At 49.1% G+C, this 27,274-nt stretch overlaps 1 protein-coding gene across 1 annotated transcript in view; it reads right to left on the bottom strand.

Annotated features, from left to right (window-relative positions):
• The window catches only part of LOC311103215 (centrosomal protein of 112 kDa-like), a gene marked incomplete at its 5' end in the record, with an annotated part of 98,039 nt that overhangs the window by 51,621 nt on the left and 19,144 nt on the right, over positions 1-27,274 (bottom strand). The window contains one exon of the mRNA XM_084144758.1: positions 7,328-7,558. Coding sequence (XP_084000884.1) covers positions 7,328-7,558 — 231 coding nt within the window. The remainder of the gene's footprint in view (positions 1-7,327; positions 7,559-27,274) is intronic.

Below are 27,274 nucleotides of genomic sequence, written 5' to 3'. Positions count from 1 at the left end.
AAGATAGTGGAAACAAATAAAGGTGGTAACCCGGTGGAGTGAGAGGGCTCATGACAGAACCCCCCCCCCAAGGGACGGCCCCAGAAGTCCCAAGAGCAACACCACGCCGGGCGGGAGGAGGGGAGCCGGAGGAGGGCTAGAACTCCTCCGAACGGTCCGAGTGAACGTCCTCATCCTCGGAGGAAGCCGGAGGGCCGTGGTCGGGAGATGGGACAGGTCCCGAGACAGGATCAGGCACAGGACAGGAAGCCGAGCGGGCAGGACGGTTAGGGACCCCTCTGGGGCGGCCCCTACGGATTGCAGGTTGATCAGGATGCCGTTGGTGGAAGGCGGTGATGAGAGTCCTATCCACAATCCGACTAGCTGGCACCCAGGTCCTTTCCTCAGGTCCATAACCCTCCCAGTCAATGAGGTACTGGAGACCCCTACCCCTCCGTCTGGACCGAAGCAGGCGGCGGACGGTGTAAACCAGACCGCCATCGACGAGCCGTGGAGGAGGAGGACAAGGCGCAGCAGGGACCAGCGGACTCTCATGAATGGGCTTAATCTTAGACACATGGAAAGTGGGGTGCACCCTCATGGAATTAGGCAGTTGGAGCCGGACAGCAGTTGGGCTGATCACTCTTATAATAGGGAATGGGCCAATGAACCGAGGTGCCAGCTTTTGCGACTCCACCCTGAGTGGCAGGTTCTTCGATGACAACCACACCCTTTGACCAACATGGTAGGTGGGAGCAGGAATTCTCCGACGGTTGGCCCCGGTAGTGTAGCTGGCAACGGATCTGAGGAGTGTGGCTCGGGCTTGTGACCAGGTGCGGCGACATCGACGGGCAAAAGCAAGTGCAGATGGGCAAGTAACCTCCCCTTCCTGGCTGGCAAATAGAGGAGGCTGGTATCCATAAACACATTGGAAAGGGGACATACCGATGGCAGAGCAGGTCAGAGAATTGTGTGCGTACTCCACCCATGTCAATTGCTGCGACCAGGAGTGGGGGTTGCGTGAAGTCATGCATCGCAGTGCCTTCTCGAGCTCCTGATTTGCCCGCTCTGACTGCCCATTGGATTGGGGATGGAATCCGGAAGTCAGACTGACTGTGGCTCCCAGCAGGTGACAGAACTCCTTCCAAAAAGCGGAGGAGAATTGTGGACCACGGTCAGAAACTACATCCTTTGGCAGTCCGTGGATCCGGAAGACGTGTTCCAGGACCACCTGGGCGGTCTCCTTGGCGGTTGGGAGCTTGGGGAGGGGAATGAAGTGCGCCATCTTGCTGAATCGGTCAACTATGGTGAGAATGACGGTCATGCCACTTGAAGGGGGCAGCCCCGTGACAAAGTCAAGGGCGATGTGAGACCAGGGACGTCTGGGCACAGGCAGGGGCTGCAGCAATCCGGCTGGGGGCTGGCAGGACGACTTGTGTTGGTTGCAGATGGGGCAGGCTTGGACGAATTCCCGTACATCCTTTCTCAGAGAGGGCCACCAGAACCTCTGGGCGAGCAGGTTGTAAGTGCGGGTGGAGCCAGGGTGACAAGCTAGGCGGGAGTCATGTCCCCACTGAACGACCTGGGACCTCAGGTTTTCGGGGACAAAAAGGCGGTCAGCTGGGCAAGTGCTGGGACCTGGCTGGTTACGGAGAGCTTCCAGCACCTGTTCCTCAACATCCCAGGTCAGAGCTGCTACGATGCAGGGACTTGGCAGAATCGACACAGGATCCTTGGAGGGGGTGTCATCCTTCTGGAATTGACGGGAGAGGGCGTCTGGCTTGGTGTTGCGTGATCCAGGCCGGTATGACAGAGTGAAATTAAACCTGGTGAAGAACAGGGCCCAGCGGGACTGCCTGGAGTTCAACCGTTTGGCCGTGCGGATGTACTCCAAGTTCTTATGATCGGTCCAAACGAGAAATGGAATGGTGGACCCCTCCAGCCAGTGACGCCACTCCTCCAAGGCAAGCTTCACAGCCAGCAGCTCTCGGTTCCCTATGTCGTAATTGCACTCAGAGGGGGACAACCGACGTGAGAAAAAGGCACAAGGATGGAGCTTCCTATCCTCCGCAGCCCACTGAGAAATCACAGCACCAACTCCCACATCCGAGGCGTCCACCTCCACAATGAATTGCCGGTCCACATCAGGCATCTGGAGGATGGGAGCGGAGGTGAACCTTACCTTGAGGGTACTGAAGGCTTTGTCGGCTGCTGGGGTCCAGGTGAAGGGTTGCTTGGTGCTGGTTAGAGCAGTGAGAGGGGCAGCAACGGTACTGTAGTTCCGGATAAACTTTCTATAGAAGTTAGCAAACCCCAGAAACTGTTGCAGCTTCTTTCTGTTCTCCGGAACTGGCCATGAAGTGACTGCTGATACTTTGGCAGGATCCATTTGGATACTTCCCTCTGCCACTATGTACCCCAGGAAGACCACTGTCTTGACGTGAAACTCACATTTCTCTGCCTTGGCGTAGAGGGAATTCTCCAGAAGACGATGAAGGACTTGCTGGACATGGCGGGTGTGTTCAGACAGGTTTCTGGAGTAGATTAAGATGTCATCCAGGTAAACGAAGACAAACTTGTTTAACATGTCCCGCAGTACATCATTCACTAGAGCCTGGAACACAGCAGGAGCATTGGTGAGGCCAAAAGGCATAACCAGATACTCGTAGTGGCCTGTGGGTGTATTGAATGCGGTTTTCCATTCATCTCCCTCCCGGATCCGCACTAGGTGGTAAGCGTTTCTGAGATCCAACTTGGTAAAAACAGTGGCTCCCTGGAGCAACTCAAAAGCAGAGGTGAGCAGAGGCAGAGGGTAACGGTTTTTCACTGTGATGTCGTTGAGTCCCCTGTAGTCGATGCAGGGGCGAAGAGATCCGTCCCTCTTCCCCACAAAGAAGAAGCCAGCACCAGCAGGAGATGAAGATGAACGGATTAATCCTGCGGACAGAGAGTCATTGATGTAGTCCTCCATGGACTTTCTTTCAGGAGCAGACAACGAATAAAGACGGCCCTTTGGAGGGGCTGTTCCAGGGAGGAGGTCGATGGCACAGTCGTACGGTCGGTGAGGGGGCAGAGATGTGGCTCTTGCTTTGTTAAACACTTCTCTGAGACCATGGTAGCATTCTGGGACATTGGAGAGGTCAGGAGCGGAGTTAGTAGGTACTGGCCGAGGGGGTAGTGCGGCAGCAAGCAGGCAGGTTCGGTGGCAGTCCTCTCCCCACTCCCTGATCACCCCGGTCACCCAGTCGAGCTGAGGGTTGTGCCGGCGGAGCCATGGGTAACCCAGGATGAGGGGTTGGCCTGGAGAGGGGAGCAGGTGAAACTGGATAGTTTCTTGATGGTTTCCGGACAGACCCATCGAGACCGGGGCCGTGACATGAGTGACCGACCCGAGTAAGTGTCCGTCCAGTGCCCGGGCAGGAATAGGAGGTGTCAAACGGAGGTTCTCCAGTCCCAGTTGGCGTGCCAGCTTGATGTCCATTATGTTGGCTTCGGCGCCAGAATCCACCAGAGCAGCCAGGGTGTGAGTTGAGTCAGAGAGGCGGAGGTGAACTTGCAGCAGGGGTTTGCGGTCGGAGGACTGGATGGTCATTGAGCTCAACCGGACTCCCCCTATGCCCGGTGAGCTTCGGCTTTTAAAGGGCAGGTTACCACACGATGTCCATCACCTCCACAATAGAGGCAGAGGTTTGAGGTGAAGCGGCGCTGGCGCTCTGCAGGAGTGAGAGAGGCTCGCCCAATCTCCATAGGCTCAGACTGATCAAGCTGACTTGGGTGAGTGGCAGTAGATGACAGGAACCCAGTCGGATCTCTCCGAATGCCGGTAGTTGGTGGACCTTGGCGCCCCCTCTCACGACGACGGGTCTGTATCCTTCTGTCGATCCGGACAGTCAGTGCGATGGCTTCATCAAGAGTGGAAGGCAGTTCATGGGAGACCAACTCGTCCTTGATATAGTCAGCCAAGCTATGGAAGAACGCGTCCACCAACGATGGTGTGTTCCAAGAACTTCGTCTTGCCAGGGTTCGGAAGTCGATGGAATGGTCTGCGACTGTACGTCTGCCTTGTCGAATACTGAACAGTTCACGAGACGCCTCTGCGGTTGGTGAATCCAGGTCAAACACCTTCAGCATCTCCTCAGCAAACAGGTCGAAGGTTGCACATGCGGGGGTTTGACGTTCGAACTCTGCTGTTCCCCAGAGTCGAGCTCGGCCCGTCAGGTGAGTGATGGCATACCCAACTTTAGCCCCCTCCGTGGCGAAGGTCCTTGGCTGCAAGGAGAACTGAAGTCGGCAGCTAGTCAGGAATGGCCGGACCTGGGTAGAATCGCCGTTGAACCGCTCGGGGTTTCCAATCTTGGGTTCCGGAGCAGCGGCTGCAATGACCGGGGCAGGTAACTCGGAGGCAGGGCTGGTGGGCAGACTGCCTGGAACCGGGCCGGTGGGCGGAGTGGCTGGGGTAAGGTTGGTGAGGAGTTGGATGACCATGGCGAGTTGTTGTTGCTGCTGCTGGAACTGCTGCTGGTGCTGCTGGAACTGCTGATGCTGTTGGTGGCTGACCTGAAGCAGAGAGGTGATGTCGCCGCTCATGCGGGCTAGCCCTCTCTCAGTGTGATCCAGGCGTAGCATGGCAGTGGGTTGCTCAGGTTCGTCGGTTTCCATGTCGGGGGAAGTGTGCGCTGAGTCCATGATGGTCAGATCGTACTGTCACGTTTCAGACAGACGACCAGAGGACCACAATTGCGTCACACCAGAAAGTTTATTAAAACTTAAGGGAAAAGGGAAGTAGGGAGTGAGTGAAGGCTCCAGGGGTAACAGGGATCCCGTCCAATGTGCTGGGTCTGTGCCCCCCCCAGTGGCAGCGATGCGTCCTATGACGCCGGTGGTGGGTGGTCCAGAAGTCCTGGGGGGGGGGAAACACAGACACAACGGGGCGGATGAAACAAGGCAGCAGTACAGTTCAAGGGAAATCCAAATACGTTGTAGCAAGGCAGAAGGCTGGTCAGAGTTACCGGGATTGAAGAGTAGTCAGGAGTCGTTATGGCAGAAAGCAGGTCTGGTTTTCCTGGGGCAGAAGAGTATCCAAGAATCAGGCAGGTCCGGGGTCACAAAACAAGGGTGAGCCAGAAGCGAGAGCAAACAGGTTCCGGGTGTGAGCTTTGCAGACGATCTGACAAAGGAGAGCTGAAAGACAGGGCTTTAAATACTGGGAGAGGTTAGTGGGTAATGCAGCGCAGCTGGCAGAGTAATTAGAGCAGAGCAGAGCAGGGACAGGTGGAGCTAGTTAGGCTGAGTAGAGAGAGTGGAAGATAGTGGAAACAAATAAAGGTGGTAACCCGGTGGAGTGAGAGGGCTCATGACATCAAGAGAAAACCGGATACTATTAAAGTTACGAAAATGGTGTCCTTGGACCGCGCGTCTTTTGACCGTGCTTCTTGGTGATTGGGGTATATATATTTTTGGGAGTCGTTATAAAAATAAGCTGTTACCATGTTCCAACGCATATGCTTTCTGTTTCATAGTGGTAACAAAGGCATCCACAAATAAAATTGGTTGAACACTTGAATTTTGGCGTTTTTATTATATATATATATATATTTCTTTTTTTACATATAGCAGCCTACAGTAACATAAACTAACGAAAATGCTATTGTGTTATTTGAAATAAAATACAAATAGTATTCTAATGTTACCCAAGGCCTTCATAAACACAACCAAATGATTAGTTTTGCTATTAGCTTGAAGGGGGGGTCCATCAACGCCCAGCGGTTCTAGTGTTAAAAGCTTCCCATCTGATAAGCAGTCCGTTATGTCCTACATACCAATAACAGGAAAAATCTGGTATACTGGTCATGACTGATTCTCCATATGTATACTACCCTACCTCTGTACCCTGTTCTTCTCTACTGGGAGAGCCATGTAGGGGTGGAAGATGATGAAAAGAGGACAGAGGGTGGAAATGGAGGATAAGAGGGAGGGAGGACGTCCCTCTACCACCCCTACCACCCACTCTCTCTCCTTCTCTTGTGGCGGTGCTATGTCCCTAGCCCACCCATCCCTCACCCCCCATCCCATCACCCCCCATCCCATCACCCACCTTATCCTGTGCCATCTCTCTCTTCCCTTCTCCCCTGGCAGTGCCATGTCCCAACTCCAAACGAGCTTCAACACCATACAACACTCCTTCCGTAGCCTCCAACTGCTCTTAAACACTAGTAAAACTAAATGCATGCTCTTCAACCGAACGCTGCTTGCACCCGCCCACCCGACTAGAATCACTACTCTTGGCGGGTCTGACCTAGAGTATGTGGACAACTACAAATACCTAGGTGTCTGGTTAGACTGTAAACTCTCCTTCCAGACTCACATTAAGCATCTCCAATCAAAAGTTAGATCTAGAATTGGCTTCCTATTTCGCAACAAAGCCTCCTTCACTCATGCTGCCAAACATGCCCTCGTAAAACTGACTATCCTACCGATCCTTGACTTCGGCGATGTCATTTACAAAATAGCCTCCAACACTCTACTCAGCAAATTGGATGTAGTCTATCACAGTGCCATCCGTTTTGTCACCAAAGCCCCATATACTACCCACCATTGTGACCTGTACGCTCTTGTTGGCTGGCCCTCACTACATATTCGTCGCCAAACCCACTGGCTCCAGGTCATCTATAAATCACTGCTAGGCAAATCCCCGTCTTATCTTAGCTCACTCGTCACCATAGCAACACCCACCCGTAGTCTGCGCTCCAGCAGGTATATCTCACTGGTCATCCCCAAAGCCAACACCTCCTTTGGCCGCCATTCCTTCCAGTTCTCTGCTGCCAATGACTGGAACGAACTGCAAAAATCTCTGAAGCTGGAGACTCTTATCTCCCTCACTAACTTTAAGCGTCAGTTTTCAGAGCAGCTTACCGATCACTGCACCTGTACACAGCCATTCTGAAATTAGCCCACCCAACTATCTCATCCCCATATTATTATTTATTTTGCTAATTTGCACCCCAGTATCTCTATTTGCACATCATCTCTTGCACATCTATCATTCCAGTGTTAATACTAAATTGTAATTATTTTGCACTATGGCCTATTTATTGCCTTACCTCCATAACTTACTACATTCGCACACACTGTATATATATTTTCTGTTGTATTTTTGACTTTATGTTTTGTTTACCCCATATGTAACTCTGTGTTGTTGTTTTTAATCGCACTGCTTTGCTTTATCTTGGCCAGGTTGCAGTTGTAAACGAGAACTTGTTCTCAACTGACTTACCTGGTTAAATAAAGGTTAAATAAAAAATAAAATAAAAACGCCGCCACACTCTCTCTCTCCCCCGACCTCACCCACCTTCTCCTGGGCCAGTTGTCTCTCGGCCTTGTGGCTCCTCTCCAGCTCCAGGCGGATGCGGTCCATCTCGGCTCTCAGCCTGCCCAGGGAGGCCTCCTGGTCCTGGGCAGCGCGCTGCCTCTCCTCCTCCCTGAGCACCCCCAGCTCCAGCAGCTGTTGCTTCCTCTGGCTGTGGGCCTGCTGCAGCTCGTCCCTCAGAGAGGACACCTGCTCCTCCAGGTCTGAGATGACCTGGGGTCAGGGAGATACACACAGGTACACTCATGTCAAAACAGAGGTAGCACACTAAGACACTACTGTTTGGAGACACTAGTAAGTTATGTCCTACCGTGGTATTGGCAGAACAACTTCTACAATGCAAGTGCAACACTGCACTTTTTCCTCTCCTAGCGACTGTTTGTCACAAAAAACAGATCCGTGGTACAGGGTATTCAAAAAGTAACTTTAATAATGCATGTGCAGCACACACATATACACACACTCATGTACACAAAAAACACACCGACACACACAAGTGGGTATGACAATCTCAGGGTCAGTCAATGACACCTGTCTCATCTGGCCCACTCTTTCAACACTCAAAGCTCTGATCAGAACTAAAACAGTGAGGGAGTATTCCAGGATGACTTGGAATGGAACAGAGAGGCCGGGGGAATCCCCGTTTGGGCTGGGAATAGAGAAGAGAGGAGCAACAACAAGCACAAGGAATGCCAGAGTGTCTGCCCGCTTAGCCAGCTCAGCAGGAAGGGAAAACACACACACACAAGGCCCTCTGATCTGTGAGTCACACAGGCTAGGCAGGGCCCACATCAAAGCGGGGGCATTCCACTAAGGTCAGCGGTCTGATTTAATGAGAGAAATTAGTGTAAATCAAAGGTCACTCAGTCAGGAGGAAAATGGGCACCGCTGCCATGTCTCATTTCAGGAAGTACAGAGAAGAGACTAGTCAGAGAACTAGAGCAGGAGTGTGTGTGTGTGTGTGTGTGTGTGTGTGTGTGTGTGTGTGTGTGTGTGTGTGTGTGTAAATCAACCCGGTCTCAGGGAAACGTTTAGGGGTGTAGTTTTGACAGGGACCTCCATTTGGAAGTCAATCTGTGGTTTGTGCGTGTGCAATGGGGATTGTGTGTTCTACAGAGTGTGCACGCCTGCAGATGTGTGTGTGTGCTTATGTGTGTGTACGAGTGTGTGTGCATGCTTTCATGTGTGTGTGTGTGTTCGCCCGCAGATGTGTGTGCTGGCTTATGTAGGGGCTGCAGTGCAGAGATGGACTGACCCCTCTCCTGACCCCTCTTCCTTTGAACTGATCTACAGCTTTGACTTTGCCCCAGCAGAGCTCTTTGATTCAGGCTGCTGCCAGAGAGAGCAGCATTACAGCCACATTACATTACAGGAATGCTAATGACCAAGCCAACCGCATTTAAACAGACATTAACTAACAGGCAGTTAGGCAGCTTCTGGACTGGCATGGAATTATTGCACTGTAGTATGTATGTGAATAGAGCTAGATATTATGGAGGAACGTGAGAGATTGAGAGAGGGGGGAGGCAGCGAGAGAGAGAGAGAGAGAGAGAGAGAGAGAGAGAGAGAGAGAGAGAGAGAGAGAGAGAGAGAGAGAGAGAGAGAGAGAGAGAGAGAGAGATCCACAAAGAATTCGAAAACCAACCCAATTTTGATAAACTCCCTTATCTACTGGGTGAAAAACCACAGTGTGCCATCACAGCTGCAAGATTTGTGACCTGTTGCCACAAGAAAAGGGCAACCAGTGAAGAACAAACACCATTGTAAATACAACCCATATTTATGTTTATTTATTTTCCCATTTGTACTTTAACTATTTGCACATTGTTACAACACTGTATATATACATAATATGACATTTGAAATGTCTTTATTCTTTTGAAACTTCTGAGTGTAATGTTTACTGTTAATATTTATTGTTTATTTCACTTTTGTGTACTATCTACTTCACTTGCTTTGGCAATGTTAACACACGTTTCCCATGCCAATAAAGCCCTTAAATTGAATTGAATTGAATTGAATTGAGAGAGAGAGAGAGAGAGAGAGAGAGAGAGAGAGAGAGAGAGAGAGAGAGAGAGAGAGAGAGAGAGAGAGAGAGAGAGAGAGAGAGAGAGAGAGAGAGAGAGAGAGAGAGAGAGAGAGAGAGAGAGAGATGTATAGTGTGAGAGGGGGAAATCTGAGGACGGTATGATAATGTGTCGTTGTGTTGAATTAACTGAAGTTACGCTCAAGACTTTGTTACAATCATACAAAATGCTTAAAGCTAGAATCCTTAGTTGCTTCATCCATTTTTGGACTTAAATTATACCCATTGATTCTTGAGGAACATAACTTAGAAATGCCTCGTGCTTAGTTTAAGTGTCGTACCCCATAAGAAACCAAAACATAAGCTTGTTTCACTCCAATGTAAACAAACTGTATTGCCTCAAAACATGGTTAAAATGATACATTTGATATCATGGATGGTCAATCCTTGCATCCATAGCTCTGTCTATGAATTTGAGAGTGGGTATATTTCTCCAGCCCCATCCCTTAGGTTTTTAGCGACACAGGGGCGTGGAGGACACTTTGTTATTGTTTCAATTAAGGATTCTAGTTTTAAACTGTATGTAGCATCATGTGAATAGGAAAGGAAACACTTTGTTGCAAATAAATCACTTTTCTTCCTCTCTCCACAGACACCCTCTACTGTCCCTTCCCCTCTCTCTCCACAGACACCATCTACTGTCCCTTCCCCTCTCTCTCCACAGACACCCTCTACTGTCCCTTCCCCTCCCTCTCCACAGACACCCTCTACTGTCCCTTCCCCTCCCTCTCCACAGACACCCGGGCATCCCAGGACAGTGAGGTTCTCTCTCGTTATGGCTTCAGTCAGTCACATGGCAATTAGAGCAGAAAGCGTCTGAAGTCTTTTTTTTTGCCGGAAAATCTCACATAGACATCAAAGGCTGTGTCGCCACAACACCCAGATGCCATGCCTGTGTCTCACACACACACACACACACACACACACACACACACACACACACACACACACACACACACACACACACTTGCACACACACCCAGAGACAGACAACACAGAAAAATAGGAGGATACGCACGCACGAACTCACACACGAACACACACACACACACAGAGAGAGAGACATAAACAGTGCCAGGCGTGATGGTCCACATGACTTGACTTCAAGGGCAGGCAGCTATTAGACCTGGTCCCAGAACAGCCTTTAATGTAGAATTCCCTCTTCAACTCGTCTGGCTGATCCCTCTTCCCTACAACTTTAATATGTTTGGAAAATCACATATAGGCTAATAACATATAGGCTAATAACATATAGGCTAATAACATATAGGCTAATAACATATAGGCTACTGCAACAAAAGTTGGAAATAAAAGGACTGCCAAGTATTGTTGCAGCAGGTGGATAATTGTATGCTGAACTGAAGGGTGTCAGTTTAGTCCAACAGTCCTACTCTTCATAACGGCTTTTTCATGCCATGCTGACATAAAAGGCGTGATTAAATACATGTTGACTAGTATGAATGTTAAGTCAATTGTTGTATGAGGTTATACTGAATCACCTGAGGAGGCAACAATAGATACAGTGGGGGAAAAAAGTATTTAGTCAGCCACCAATTGTGCATGTTCTCCCACTTAAAAAGATGAGAGAGGCCTGTAATTTTCATCATAGGTACACGTCAACTATGACAGACAAAATGAGAAAATAAAATCCAGAAAATCACATTGTAGGATTTTTAATGAATTTATTTGCAAATTATGGTGGAAAAGTATTTGGTCACCTACAAACAAGCAAGATTTCTGGCTCTCACAGACCTGTAACTTCTTCTTTAAGAGGCTCCTCTGTCCTCCACTCGTTACCTGTATTAATGGCACCTGTTTGAACTTGTTATCAGTATAAAAGACACCTGTCTACAACCTCAAACAGTCACACTCCAAACTTCACTATGGCCAAGACCAAAGAGCTGTCAAAGGACACCAGAAACAAAATTGTAGACCTGCACCAGGCTGGGAAGACTGAATCTGCAATAGGTAAGCAGCTTGGTTTGAAGAAATCAACTGTGGGAGCAATTATTAGGAAATGGAAGACATACAAGACCACTGATAATCTCCCTCGATCTGGGGCTCCACGCAAGATCTCACCCCGTGGGGTCAAAATGATCACAAGAACGGTGAGCAAAAATCCCAGAACCACACAGGGGGACCTAGTGAATGACCTGCAGAGAGCTGGGACCAAAGTAACAAAGCCTACCATCAGTAACACACTACGCCGCCAGGGACTCAAATCCTGCAGTGCCAGACGTGTCCCCCTGCTTAAGCCAGTACATGTCCAGGCCCGTCTGAAGTTTGCTAGAGTGCATTTGGATGATCCAGAAGAGGATTGGGAGAATGTCATATGGTCAGATGAAACCAAAATAGAACTTTTTGGTAAAAACTCAACTCGTCGTGTTTGGAGGACAAAGAATGCTGAGTTGCATCCAAAGAACACCATACCTACTGTGAAGCATGGGGGTGGAAACATCATGCTTTGGGGCTGTTTTTCTGCAAAGGGACCAGGACGACTGATCCGTGTAAAGGAAAGAATGAATGGGGCCATGTATCGTGAGATTTTGAGTGAAAACCTCCTTCCATCAGCAAGGGCATTGAAGATGAAATGTGCCTGGGTCTTTCAGCATGACAATGATCCCAAACAACGAAGGAGTGGCTTTGTAAGAAGCATTTCAAGGTCCTGGAGTGGCCTAGCCAGTCTCCAGATCTCAACCCCATAGAAAATCTTTGGAGGGAGTTGAAAGTCCGTGTTGCCCAGCGACAGCCCCAAAACATCACTGCTCTAGAGGAGATCTGCATGGAGGAATGGGCCAAAATACCAGCAACAGTGTGTGAAAACCTTGTGAAGACTTACAGAAAACGTTTGACCTGTGTCATTGCCAACAAAGGGTATATAACAAAGTATTGAGAAACTTTTGTTATTGACCAAATACTTATTTTCCACCATAATTTGCAAATAAATTCATTAAAAATCCTACAATGTGATTTCTTGGGAAATTGTTTCTCATTTTGTCTGTCATAGTTGACGTGTACCTATGATGAAAATTACAGGCCTCTCTCATCTTTTTAAGTGGGAGAACTTGCACAATTGGTGGCTGACTAAATACTTTTTTTCCCCACTGTATGAGAGGTGAGGAAATTGAAGAAATTGAGATTAAATAGATGAAATCCCATATTCAGATATATGAATGGATAGGGGACAGAGAGAACGAAAGACAGAGAGAGAGAGAGAAAGAAAGAAAGAGCCAATCTGGAGTGGAGACCACATCTGTCTGAGCTTGGACTGAACATAAATAGGGAGAAATGGAGGGAGGGAGACAGGGAATTTAAGGGACAGCTGCAGTTGGAAACAAGCTCATTTGTGGACAAGATTTAAAAACAATAGGTACTCCTACTCCAAATTCCCACACACTCACAGAAAAGCATTTCTAATAGCAACGCTTATTAGAAATCAAAATGTGGAGCTGAATTTAATCTGTAATCGAATTACTTAGATACTACAACACACAACAAACATCAGCCATTGATCTCTCTGTGTCAGCACGAAACATGTGAAAGTGAAACATCAACCAGTCCTATGAACATGCAAAATCACAAACATAACTCTAACCAACACATTGATGTTTCAACTCAACAACAGAAAGAGCCCAATGGCTATAGGATGTCTGGGAGGAAGGGAAGACAGGGCTAGCCTGACAAACCACCTATAGGGACTGATCAATTACAAGGCAGAGAGAGAGAGAGAGACAAACCCCCCCCCCCCATGTCCAGCTGTCTGTTGTACCATCTTCTCTTTCATCAGACTCCCTTCCTCAGCTCAGACTCCCCCTGTCATCAGGCCCTTCATTTCTCCCTGTCTTGTTAATCATTTACTAGGGGAAAAAGTTATTTGAAAGTTTTGACAGAGTTGTTATTTAGCCCATCACAGTGTTAAGGAGAGATCCCTCGGAGGATCTGACTCTCTCCCATGCTGTTTGAAGTCCAGATGTTTCTCAGAAAATACATTGTCAGGACACGTAAAAAAATTATAATCTGAGTTAGCCATAAAAATGAGTTTTGAGTGAAGTTGCGGTAAGAAAACAAAATAATGGCTTTGGACGAGCCAATAGAATGATCAAATGTTTCTGTTGTTCAGGACAACAAGGCTTAAATTCATTTGTAATGTTGGTGTAGTTTCTGAAGTGGAATTCTTTGGACGGACCAATAAGGAAACAGAATCCTAGGTCCTCAAAGCATGAGAAACTATAGCACTAACTAAGTGAAATAGATATGACCACTAAACAACAACAGTTCATCCCTTTACATATCCAGCTGCTTGGGGAGATAACAGATCCACTGTGCAGTAGTTGACAATCATAACACTGACAAAACAATTGATTGGGTTTAAAGCTAAAAATGAGGGAAAACATGATGATTATGGCACCAGAATATGGACTGTGTTTGGGGACAGAGAGGACAGCGTGTCTCTTGAGAGTGTGTTTGATGAGGGAGTGTGTATGTGTGTGTTCTTGTGTGTGTGCGCGTCTCCCTCTCGGTCTCTCTAATGGGGCTCTCTTCCATCCTCCCGTGCCATTGATCGGCTAACAGAACAGAGCTGGCTGTAGGCTAACACACATTTACTGTGAGCTGCTGTCCTGGCTGCACGGACTGGCAACGGACGCTGCTTTTCTCAGCTCATCCTTTCATCTTCAAAGATAATGGTTGAAATAGAGGACTTTGAGCGTGGCAAAAGCCCAGTTCACGGTTTTGGATGGTAAAAGCATCACAATGATGGTCCCAAGGCTGAGGAGGAGGATTTGGGCTAATTCCCTCTGTGTGTTGGACGCCAACTCCAAACTCCCAACCCAGCATTACACCAATCTCAAAATAACTATTTCCTCATTAGTTGATGATACAGCAAACACCACTGCAGCCGCAAAAAGGCACAAGAGAAGGGCCCATAACTGGAAACGAAACAGCTAATTAAACAGCACTGTCACTGAACAAAGCTAATTTAAACAACACTGTCACTGCACAAAGCTAATTTAAAACAGCACTGTCACTGCACAAAGCTAATTTAAAACAGCACTGTCTGTCACGATCGTTATACGATGAGGACCAAGGCGCAGCGTGAGAAGCGTACATTATTTTATTGAATGTACAACACGAACAAAAAACAATAAACGATACGTGAAGTCCTAGGTTAAACACAAACCTTACAGATCAAGATCCCACAATACAAAAGTGCCAACAGGCTGCCTAAATATGGTTCCCAACCAGAGACAACGAGAATCAGCTGCCTCTGATTGGGAACCACCCTGGCCAACATAGAAATACAACGATCTAGAACAGAAACCTAGAAAACTACAACATAGAAACTAACACCCTGGCTCAACATAAAAGAGTCCCCAGAGCCAGGGCGTGACACTGTCACTGCACAAAGCTAATTTAAACAGCACTGTCACTGCACAAAGCTAATTTAAACAACAATGTCACTGCACAAAGCTAATTTAAACAGCACTGTCGCTGCACAAAGCTAATTTAAACCACAATGTCACTGCACACATCTAATTTAAACAGCAATGTCACTGCACAAAACTCATTTAAACATTGTCACTGCACAAAGCTCATTTAAACAGCACTGTCAATGCGTAAAGCTAATTTAAACAACACTGCATCAACGAACAAAGTGACAGTGATGGAGACAGCTTCTCTTCTCTCAACGTTCCCTCAGAACAATGGGACCCTCTATCCACAGATGGGTGTCTAGGCCTCTGCATCCAGACTCCAGGGGCCTCATTTATCAATATTGCGTAGAAACTATTCTAAAATACTACTTACGTAACAGAATTTAAAATGTTTGTACGCATAGAAAAAGTGTGATTTATCAAACAATCCTACGAGCGTCATACGCACACCGGTAGGAGATATACACCATATACCAACTGTTCACACAACCATTTTATTTGGCTCGGTCAGTTGTGGCTTGACCAGTAAAGATAAAAACATAGCTACAAAGAGAGGACAATCAGGACAATTCAAGTTGCTGTAGCAATGGCAAATATACTTCAACGCTCACCAATAAGCCATCCATCCTCAACAACTTCATCCTGTAGGCATGTAGGCCAACATTGCTGTTCTACAGAATGAACGAGTTGTGCGTTCCACCTGGCCACCACATTCAGCAGCCTCTTTTGCGCATCACATAACCTATCACCTCCACATTAAGTGAGTGGACGCCTTTTCTGTCCACATAGTTGAATTTGTTTTGGGATGGTGCTTTTATGGCGATGTGGGTGCCGTCTATTGCTCCGTTCGTATTTGGGAAACCATTGATGGCAAAGAAACCCCTCCTGACTTCAACCGGTTGTGCGATGGTGTATGGAAATTCATTTTGCTGATGATTGCATCCAAAACATTGGCTCATCAAGGTCTGTGAGATAACGATCGGCAAACTCACTCTGAAAAGTGCCCGTTGCCAAAAACACGAGGACAGATAGCACTTGGATGTGCACCGGAATGGCATGTACACTGATGTGGTCAAATTATATGATATAGTCTGTCAAGCTAAGTTGCATGAATTCACAAAGGAAATACAATGAAATCTCTGTCATGAACCCTGCATCCTGAGTCGGTTCCTGCCTGTGTTGCCATTTTTCTGCTCGGAATCTCCAGTTTCCTGAGGGTTCGTGAACGCTCCCGGCCTGGTTGCCGGGCGACGTTGCTAGGCGGGAGATCTCCCGATTAACCGCACCTGCATCTCATCAGCGGTCTGCACACCTGGTCCTGATCATCACCCTTCTTAAGCCCTAACCTGACATCCATTCCCTGCCGGATCGTTAGCCATTAACAGTATGTTTGTCAGTGTATCAGCCTTGGAGTTTCTAGCGTTAGTTTTGTTGTTTTGCACCTTGTTGGCTTGCCGTGTACTTACCTCCGTTTTGTTTCTATCTGCAGTCAATCTCCCGGAACCTTCACCCAACCCCTGCCTGGTTGTCGGCGGCTGCCGAGCCATTCTTGGATCTACCACTGCACCTCCACCAACTCATCTCCGCCGTCCGCTCTGTCCCCTGGATTATTCTACATTGTTTTTTGAATCTGTTAAATAAATACTCACCTTCGTTTCAACTCACCTTGTCCTGGTCTGCTTCTGGGTTCTGGCTTAGTAAACCGTGACAGAACGATCCGGCCAGAAATGAACCCAGCGGACCTGGACTCTGTTCGCCATGCCATTACCCATCAGGAGAAGATGTTGGGACAACATAGCACGGCGCTACAGGAGATAGCTTTGTCAGTTCGGAACTTTTCTACCAGTCTGACGAAGATCCAGGCTCAGCTCAGTTTGCCGGTGGAGAATCCACGACCGGTTTCACCCATCTCGCCTGCCGCTTCTGGAGCTGTGCCCTTCCGTGAGCCCAAGGTTCCGACGCCTGATAAATATGAGGGGGAGTTGGGAAGATGCCGTTCTTTCCTTATGCAGTGTGGATTAGTGTTCGATCTACAGCCCCACTCTTATGCCACAGACAAGGCTAGGATAGCCTTTGTCATTGAGTTGCTGCGTGGTCGAGCTCTGGAGTGGGCTTCAGCCGTTTGGGAACAACAGGACACCTGCATGGCCTCATACCAGGAGTTCACGGCCGAGATGAGGAAGCTATTTGACCATCCCGTCCGAGGTATGGACGCAGCTAGGCGCCTGTTTTCGCTTCGCCAAGGAACTCGCAGCGTTGCCGACTTCGTGATCGAGTTCAGGACTTTGGCTGTGGAGAGTGGGTGGAATGAGGAGTCTCTGCAAGCGGCCTTTTACCAGGGGCTGTCGGAGCAGCTCAAGGATGAGTTGATCTCCTATCCGGAGCCTAGTGACCTGGACAGCTTGGTAGCCTTGTCTATTCGGGTGGATAACCGAGTTCGAGAGAGAAGGAGGGAGAAGCAATGGGGCCCGTCCACTTGTTCCCGGCGGTCGTCAAACTGCTCGGCTCGCTAAAGTTGGGAGGACTTTTAGCGAGCCAGTTTCAACCTCTCAATACCTCTGTCAGACCCCGTTTCCCGGCTACCCTCATGAACAGGAATCAGAGTCTAGCGATTAACGCTTTTGTCGATTCAGGTGCCGATGGAAGCTTTATTGATGCCGAAGTGGTGGAACAGCTGGGGCTTTCCAAGGAGCGATTACCGGAAGCCATTGAAGCTACCACTCTGAACGGCAGTAGTCTGGCACGTATCACGATGAGGACTGAACCGGTTAAGATGCTGTTGTCAGGGAATCATTCTGAGGTGATCTCATTCTTCATTCTGCCTTCTTCCCATGTTCCTCTGGTCCTTGGATACCCCTGGCTGAAAGAACACAATCCCACGTTCGATTGGGTGACTGGCAAGGTAACTAGTTGGAGCCTTGAGTGTCATGCTAACTGCCTCAAGACTGCCTGTTCCCATTCTGTTCCCAGTCAGGTGATTGAGGCTAGACCCCCAGATTTGTCCCTGGTTCCCGAGACATATCACGATTTGGGGGAAGTGTTCAGTAAGCAGAGGGCTCTGTCACTTCCTCCCCACCGACCATATGACTGTGCCATAAACCTGTTCCCTGGAGCTGTCTATCCCAAGGGACGGTTATACAGCATCTCCCGACCTGAACGTGAGGCTTTGGAGACCTACATCAAGGAGTCCCTAGCGGCTGGTCTCATTCGTCCCTCATCATCACCCCTGGGGGCAGGATTCTTCTTTGTGGGTAAGAAGGATGGCTCTCTTCGACCGTGTATTGATTATCGGGGGTTGAATGATATCACGGTCAAGAACAAGTATCCCCTGCCCTTGATGAGCTCTGCCTTCGACTCCTTACAGGGTGCTACTGTGTTCACCAAGCTAGACCTACGCAATGCGTATCACCTGGTCCGGATCAGAGAGGGGGACGAGTGGTTGACGGGTTTCAATACACCGATGGGTCACTTCGAGTATCAGGTGATGCCGTTTGGACTGACCAATGCTCCAGCAGTGTTCCAGAGTATGGTGAATGACGTCCTGAGAGATATGATCGGTCTCTTTGTGTTTGTTTACCTGGATGACATTCTTATCTTCTCGAAGGAACCTTCCAGCCACGTCCAGCATGTCAGGCAGGTTCTGCAGCGATTGTTGGAGAATCGCCTGTTCGTGAAGGCCGAGAAGTGCGAATTTCACGCCCACACTACATCCTTCCTCGGGTACATCATCTCCAGGGGAGAGATCAGGATGGACCAGGAGAAGGTTAGGGCGGTTCTGGAATGGGCCCAACCCGGTACGAGATTGCAGCTCCAGAGGTTTCTGGGGTTTGCGAATTTCTATCGCAGATTCATCCGGGATTACAGCCGTGTGGCCGCTCCTTTAACTGCCCTGACTTCCAGTACCAGGACCTTCAGTTGGAACCCTGAGGCGGACCGAGCGTTCCTGGATTTGAAGAGGCGATTCACCAACGTACCGATTCTCTCTCAACCTGACACGGCCCGTCAGTTCGTCGTGGAAGTGGATGCGTCTGATGTGGGGGTTGGCGCCATCCTGTCCCAGCGATGCTCCACTGACGGGAAACTCCATCCCTGCGCCTACTACTCTCGTCGTCTTTCGTCTGCGGAGAGGAACTACGATGTGGGTAACCGGGAGCTTCTCGCGGTGAAGCTTGCCTTGGAGGAGTGGCGCCACTGGTTGGAGGGGGCGGAGCAACCGTTTATTGTCTGGACCGACCACAAGAATCTTGCTTACGTGCAATCGGCTAGACGTCTCAACTCCCGTCAGGCCAGGTGGGCTTTGTTTTTCGGACGCTTGAATTTTTCCCTGACGTTCCGACCTGGGTCTAAGAACGGCAAGGCGGACGCCTTGTCCCGGATGTTCTCCAAGACGGAGGAGAGTGGGGCCAAGACCGAGACGATTCTTCCCCGGAACTGTGTCATGGGAGCAGTTATGTGGAGGATTGAGGAGGAGGTTATGGCGGCCCTTCGGACGCAGCCCGGTCCCGGTAACGGTCCACCCGGTCGTTTGTTTGTGCCTGAGTCGGTTCGTTCTGCTGTCCTCCAATGGTCCCACGCCAGCAAGATGGCTTGTCACCCTGGCGTGGCCCGGACGATGGCGTTACTTCGCAGACGATTTTGGTGGCCGGCCATGGGAGAAGATACTCGGAGGTTTGTTGCTGCCTGTCCAGTGTGTGCGCAGAATAAGAGTGCCAACCGGCCCAGCTCTGGACTACTTCACCCCCTCCCTATTCCCCGGCGACCATGGTCGCATCTGGCCCTGGACTTTGTCACTGGGTTGCCCTCTTCTGAGGGGAACACGGTCATTCTGACTATCGTGGACAGATTCAGCAAGTTCGCCCACTTTGTGCCCATTTCCAAGCTTCCCTCGGCCTCTGAGACGTCCGAGATCCTGGTTAGGGAGGTTTTCAGGGTCCACGGGTTGCCCAGTGACATAGTTTCCGACCGTGGCCCTCAGTTTACCTCTGCTGTCTGGAAGTCTTTCTGTTTGGCCATTGGAGCTACAGTCAGTCTCACATCTGCTTTTCACCCCCAATCTAATGGTCAGGCGGAGAGAGCCAACCAGAAGATGGAATCTACGCTACGCTGCCTTGTCTCCTCCAACCCCACCTCCTGGGTCTCTCAGTTGCCTTGGGTTGAGTATGCCCACAATACTCTCCCTACATCTGCCACTGGGATGTCTCCCTTCCAGTGCCTGTATGGCTACCAACCTCCCTTGTTTCCTTCTCAGGAGAAGGATCTCTCAGTGTCCTCTGTTCAGGCCCACATTCGTCGTTGCCACCGGACCTGGCATCGGGCCAGAAAGGCCCTCCTTAGAGTTTCTGACCGGTATCAGCTCCAGGCGAATCGTCGCCGGATTCCAGCCCCCACCTATACCATCGGAGATAGGGTCTGGTTGGCCACACGGGATCTTCCTCTGCGGACTGAGTCTAAGAAACTGTCACCGAAGTTCATTGGTCCGTTTGTGGTGGAGAAGGTGATCAATCCTGTGGCGGTTCGACTCAAGTTACCTAGAACGCTCAGAGTCCATCCCACCTTTCATGTCTCCTGCCTCAAGCCTCTTCTCCTCAGTCCTCTGTTACCCCCTCCGCCTCCTCCTCCTCCCCCTCGGATGATCGGAGGTGGTCCTGCCTACACGGTGCGCCGCATTATGGATTCCAGACGGCGGGGCCGGGGTTTCCAGTATCTCGTGGACTGGGAGGGGTATGGTCCTGAAGAGAGGAGTTGGATTCCTCGGCGCCAGATCCTGGATGCTGACCTCCTTCGTGACTTCTACCGCCTCCATCCTGGCGCTCCGGGTAGTCCGCCCGGTGGCGTTCATCGGAGGGGGGGTACTGTCATGAACCCTGCATCCTGAGTCGGTTCCTGCCTGTGTTGCCATTTTTCTGCTCGGAATCTCCAGTTTCCTGAGGGTTCGTGAACGCTCCCGGCCTGGTTGCCGGGCAACGTTGCTAGGCGGGAGATCTCCCGATTAACCGCACCTGCATCTCATCAGCGGTCTGCACACCTGGTCCTGATCATCACCCTTCTTAAGCCCTAACCTGACATCCATTCCCTGCCGGATCATTAGCCATGAACAGTATGTTTGTCAGTGTATCAGCCTTGGAGTTTCTAGTGTTAGTTTTGTTGTTTTGCACCTTGTTGGCTTGCCGTGTACTTACCTCCGTTTTGTTTCTATCTGCAGTCAATCTCCCGGAACCTTCACCCAACCCCTGCCTGGTTGTCGGCGGCTGCCGAGCCATTCTTGGATCTACCACTGCACCTCCACCAACTCATCTCCGCCGTCCGCTCTGTCCCCTGGATTATTCTACATCGTTTTTTGAATCTGTTAAATAAATACTCACCTTCGTTTCAACTCACCTTGTCCTGGTCTGCTTCTGGGTTCTGGCTTAGTAAACCGTGACAATCTCAACCTTTGGCATTCTCTCAACCAGCTTCATGAGGTAGTCACCTGGAATGCATTTCAATTAACAGGTGTGCCTTGTTAAAAGTTAATTTGTGGAATTTCTTTCCTTCATAATGCGTTTGAGCCAATCAGTTGTGTTGTGACAAGGTAGGGGTGGTATACAGAAGATAGCCCTATTTGGTAAAGGACCAAATCCATATTATGCCAAGAACAGCTCAAATAAGCAAAGAGAAACGACAGTCCATCATTACTTTAAGACATGAAGGTCAGTCAATACAGAACATTTCAAGTTTCTTCAAGTGCAGTCGCAAAAACCTTCAAGTGCTATGATGAAACTGGCTCTCATGAGGACTACCACAGGAAAGGAAGACCCAGAGTTACCTCTGCTGCAGAGGATAAGTTCATTAGAGATACCAGCCTCAGAAATGCAGCCCAAATAAATGCTTCACAGAGTTCAAGTAACAGACACATCTCAACATCAACTGTTCAGAGGAGACCACGTGAATCAGGCCTTCATGGTCGAATTGCTGCAAAGAAACCACTACTAAAGGACACCAATAAGAAGAAGAGACTTGCTTGGGCCAAGAAACACGAGCAATGGACATTAGACCGGTGGAAATCTGTCCTTTGGTCTGATTAGTCCAAATTTGAGATTTTGGGTTCCAACCGCCGTGTCTTTGTGAGACGCAGAGTAGGTGAATGGATGATCTCTGCATGTGTGGTTCCCACCGTGAAGCATGGAGGAGGAGGTGTGATGGTGCTTTGCTGGTGACACTGTCAGTGATTTATTTAGAATTCAAGGCACACTTAACCAGCATTCTGCAGGGATACGCCATCCCATCTCGTTTGCGCTTAGAGGGACTATCATTTGTTTTTCAACAGGACAATGACCCAAAACACACCTCCAGGCTGTGTAAGGGCTATTTTACCAAGAAGGAGAGTGATGGAGTGCTGTATCAGATGACCTGGCCTCCACAATCACCTGACCTCAACCCAATTGAAATGGTTTGGGATGAGTTGGACTGCAGAGTGAAGGAAAAGCAGCCAACAAGTGCTCTGCATATGTGGGAACTCCTTCAAGACTGTTGGAAAAGCATTCCTCATGAAGCTGGTTGAGAGAATGCCAAGTGTGCAAAGCTCTCATCAAGGCAAAGGGTGGCTACTTTGAAGAATCTCAAATATAAAATATAATTTGATTTGTTTAACACTTTTTGGTTACTACATGATTCCATATGTGTTATTTCATAGTTTTGATGTCTTCCCTATTATTCTACAATGTAGAAAACAGTACAAATAAAGAAAAACTCTTGACTGAGTAGGTGTGTCCAAACTTTTAATATGACTGGTACTGTATATTTTTCCCATTCACTAGGCTACGGATGACAAGCCGTTCCCATATTCCACCACTTGGAACTGTGCGTATGCATGGTCATGGCTGTGTGTACACTCAAGCAAACATTCATATTGATAAGTCTCACACTTTGTGTGGAAATGATCCCATGCATGTTTACGCACAGATTTGTGCCTAAGCATGATTGATAAATGAGATAAAATGACAAAAACTGAACAACTAAAAAGCACCCCAAGGAAAAGTAGAGCTAAAAATATGCATTTTAAGATCTCTTAAATATGTCCACAGTTTCGACCCCCCCTCAGGTTCTCTGGCAGGCTATTACAGAGGCTGGTATAATAACTAAAGGCTCCCTCTCCATGCCTCTTGGTTCTAGGCTTTGGGATAGTTAAAAGGCCAGTGTCAGAGGACCTGAGGAACCTACTGGGTACATAACTTAAAAGCATGTCTGACATGTATTGAGGTGCACAATCGTGGATTGATTTAAAAACCAATAGAAGAATCTCAAAATTAATTCTAAAACTGACAGGTACCTAGTGCAGAGACCTTAAAACCGGTGTAATGTGTGCTCTCCGTCTGGTCTTTGTCAGTACCCGTGCTGCAGCATTCTGTATGTTTTGCAGTTGACCAATGGCTTTCTTGGGTAGACCAGACAAGAGAGCATTACAGTAGTCAAGCCTGCTTGTAATAAAAGCATGGATGAGTCTCTCTGTATCAGCCTGAGAGAAAAACGTCCGCACCTCAGGTGGTAAAAAGCTATTTTGGTCACATTCCTAATGTGTGATTCGAAATTTAGTTCAGAATCTAAAATAACACCTAGATTTTTTACCTGGTGTTTTATCTTTATTGCCTGTGAATTAAAATGTGCAACCAGATTTGCTCTCTGTACTTTGGCTCCAACAATAAGTACCTCGGTCTTGTCTTGATTTAGCTGGAGGAAGTTGTGAGCCAGCCAAGTATTTAAATCACTAATACAGTCTAGTAATTTATCCGTGGAGCTAAAATCCTCTGGTGAAACAAAAATGTAAAGTTGTGTATTGTCTGCGTAGCAGTGAAAATCAATGCTGTGCTTTCTGATAACGCTGCCAAGGGGTTACGTATATAAACTGAACAGTACCGGACCCAAAATCCAACCTTGTGGAATGCCATATGTGATTTGTATTTTCTCTGAGTTATGTTCACCAAGGGTGGCAAAAAACTCTCGACCGTTTAAATAGTTCCTAAAACAATTTAGAACTGGACTGGAGAGGCCAACCCACCTCTAAAGCCTGTCCAGAAGGACATCATGGTCAACAGTGTCAAATGCAGCACTTAAATCCAAGAGTACAAGGACAGAGAGCTGTTTGGCATCTGTGTTGGCTCTAAGATAATTTACCACTTTAACTAAGGCTGCCTCTGTGCTGTGGTGGACACGAAAACCAGATTGGATTATTTTTTTTTTATACAGTTGGCACATGAAAAATAATTTCTCCAGAATGTTGCTTAAGAATGGAAGGTTGGAGATTGGCTGAAAATTGCTAAGAGCTGAAGAATCTAGATTACTTTTCTTCAGAAGGGGTTTCACCATAGCAGTTTTTAGTGCAGTGGGGAAACTGCCTGTGAACAGTGAGTGATTAACAACAGTTTGCACTTCTTCAGATATGCAATTAAAAACAGTTTTGAAGAAGGTGGTGGGGATAGGATTGAGAAGGCAGGTAGAAGGCTTAAGTTGTGATATCACTTTCCTGAGCATGTCTGTGTCAACCTGTCACGGATTCAGCCGAGGCTGCTCCTCCTCCTTGCTCGGGCAGGCTTCGGCGTTCGTCGTCCCTGGAGTACTAGCTACTACCGATCGATGTTTCGGTGTTTGTCTTGTTTGGTCTTTATTGTTTACACCTGTTTCCCATTATGTTACATTGTATTCCCTTTAAGTACCCCTGTCTCTCATTGTTTGTTGTGTGTGATTGTTTTCCGTGAGGTCGGCAGTTGCTGTTTGTATGCGTGTATTGTTCCTCCCTGTTAGGAGGTTTTGTTTTTGTATGTTCCTTTACTGTGCTAGTAAAGTACGTCTGCCAGTAGCTCGGTGTCCTGCGCTTGACTTCGTTCACCGCATACACGTCACCTTGACAGAATCACACACCACACATGGAGTCAGCAGGAGCGGCAGTGCCAGCTGGATCAATGGAAGAACGCGTCGAACAACAAGCGGCCATGATCCAGGCTCTCGGCACCGCCATGGAACGGGTGGTGAGCACTATGGAGCGATGGGAAAGAGGGGGTCTGCCTACACCTCCTCCGACGACACCACCACCATCGGCAATGCCCATCGCTTCACCTCCGGGGTCCAGTGGGATTCGGCTCTCGCTCCCGAGGGCTTATGATGGCACAGCTGCCGGGTGTCAGGGTTTCCTGCTCCAGGTTGAACTCTACCTGGCAACCATCCACCCGGTGCCCTCGGGATACGACAGCGTGTCCGCCCTCATCTCCTGTCTGTCCGGCAAGGCGCTGGAGTGGGCCAACGCCGAGTGGGGGGGAATAGACGCCGCTACTGTCAACTATGCGGAGTTCACCCGCCGCTTCAGGGCAGTATTCGATCATCCACCAGAGGGTAAAGCAGCGGGTGAGCGTCTATTCCACCTCAGACAGGGGAGGAGGAGCGCACAGGAGTTCGCACTGGACTTCCGGACGCTGGCTGCCAACACGGGATGGAATGAGAGGGCCCTCATCGACCACTACAGATGTAGCCTGAGGGAGGACGTGCGTCGGGAATTGGCCTGCAGGGACACCGACCTCAGCTTCGACCAACTGGTGGACATGTCAATTCACCTGGATACCCTGTTGGCTACCCGCGGACGTCCGGATTCAGGGCCGTCCATTCCATCCCCCAGCACTTCCGAGCCGACCCCTATGGAGCTCGGAGGTGCTGGTGCTAGGGAGACCAGGAGAGAGACCAGGAGAGAGGCTGTCCCCTGCACCAACTGTGGCCGTAGAGGACACACTGCTGGTCGGTGCTGGGGAGGGTCTCCTAGGAATCGAGGCAGTAGGCAGCGCACTGATGAGTCATTCCAGGTGAGTAGGCACCCAACTCACCCAGAGCTCTCTGTTGCGCATATGTGTATTAAAGTTGTGTTTCCAGAGGTTTCTCCTCACTCTCAGCATAAGGCGCTAGTAGATTCAGGCGCAGCTGGGAATTTTATTGATCGCCAGTTCACCTATAAGTTAGGGATTCCTATTGTACCCGTTGATGTGCCCTTCCCCATTCATGCCCTAGATAGCCGCCCTTTGGGGTCAGGATTGATTAGGGAAGTCACAGCGCCTCTCAGGATGAAAACGCAGGAGGGCCATGAGGAGATAATTTGTTTGTATTTGATTGATTCTCCTGCGTTTCCCGTGGTGTTGGGGCTTCCCTGGTTAACATCTCATGACCCCAACATTTCATGGCAACAGAGGGCTCTCAAGGGATGGTCTGATCAGTGTTTCGGGCGGTGTGTAGGTGTTTCCGTAGGGGCAACGACGGTGGAAAGCCCGAACCAAGTTCCCACCATGCACATTCCACCTGAGTATGCCGATTTGGCACTCGCCTTCTGTAAAATGAAGGCGACTCAATTACCACCTCATCGACAGGGGGATTGTGCGATAGACCTCCAAGTAGGCGCTGCGCTTCCTCGTAGTCATGTGTATCCTCTGTCTCAGGAGGAGACGGCGGCGATGGAGACATATGTCACCGAATCTCTGAGACAGGGATACATACGGCCGTCCACTTCCCCTGCGTCATCAAGTTTATTTTTTTGTGAAGAAGAAGGATGGGGGTTTACGCCCGTGTATTGATTACCGTGGTCTCAATCAGATCACAATCAAATAGAGCTATCCTCTCCCTCTGATTGCTAGTATGACGGAGTCATTACACGGGGCGCGATTCTTCACAAAATTGGATCTCAGGAGCGCGTACAACCTGGTGTGCATTAGGGAGGGAGATGAGTGGAAGACAGCATTCAGTACCACCTCGGGTCACTATGAGTACCTCGTCATGCCATACGGTTTAATGAATGCTCCTTCAGTCTTCCAATCGTTTGTGGATGAGATTTTCCGGGACTTGCATGGACAGGGTGTAGTAGTGTATATTGATGACATTCTAATATACTCCGCTACACGAGCCGAGCATGTGTCCCTGGTGCGTCGGGTGCTTGGTAGACTGTTGGAGCATGACCTGTATGCGAAGGTGGAGAAATGTCTGTTCTTCCAGGAGTCCATCTCCTTCCTGGGACATCGGTTGTCCACGTCAGGGGTGGAGATGGAGATTGACTGCGTGTCAGCCGTGCGTAATTGGCAGACTCCCACCACGGTGAAGGAAGTGCAGCGGTTCTTGGGTTTTGCCAATTACTACCGGAGGTTTATCCGGGGCTTTGGACAGGTAGCAGCTCCCATTACCTCCCTGCTAAAGGGGGGTCCGGTGCGTCTGCAGTGGTCGGCTGAGGCGGACAGGGCTTTTAGACATCTGAAGGACCTGTTTACCTCGGCTCCAGTGCTGGCACATCCGGATCCCTCTTTGGCGTTCCAAGTGGAAGTGGATGCGTCCGAGGCTGGAATCGGTGCTGTACTGTCTCAGCGCTCGGGTACGCCACCAAAACTCCGCCCCTGTGCTTTCTATTCTAAGAAG

Source organism: Coregonus lavaretus (assembly GCF_964263955.1).
Source record: "Coregonus lavaretus genome assembly, chromosome: 28".
Classification (NCBI taxonomy): Eukaryota; Metazoa; Chordata; class Actinopteri; order Salmoniformes; family Salmonidae; genus Coregonus; species Coregonus lavaretus.
Note: the sequence above shows the minus strand (reverse complement) of the source record. Positions and strands in the feature narration are given on the sequence as shown.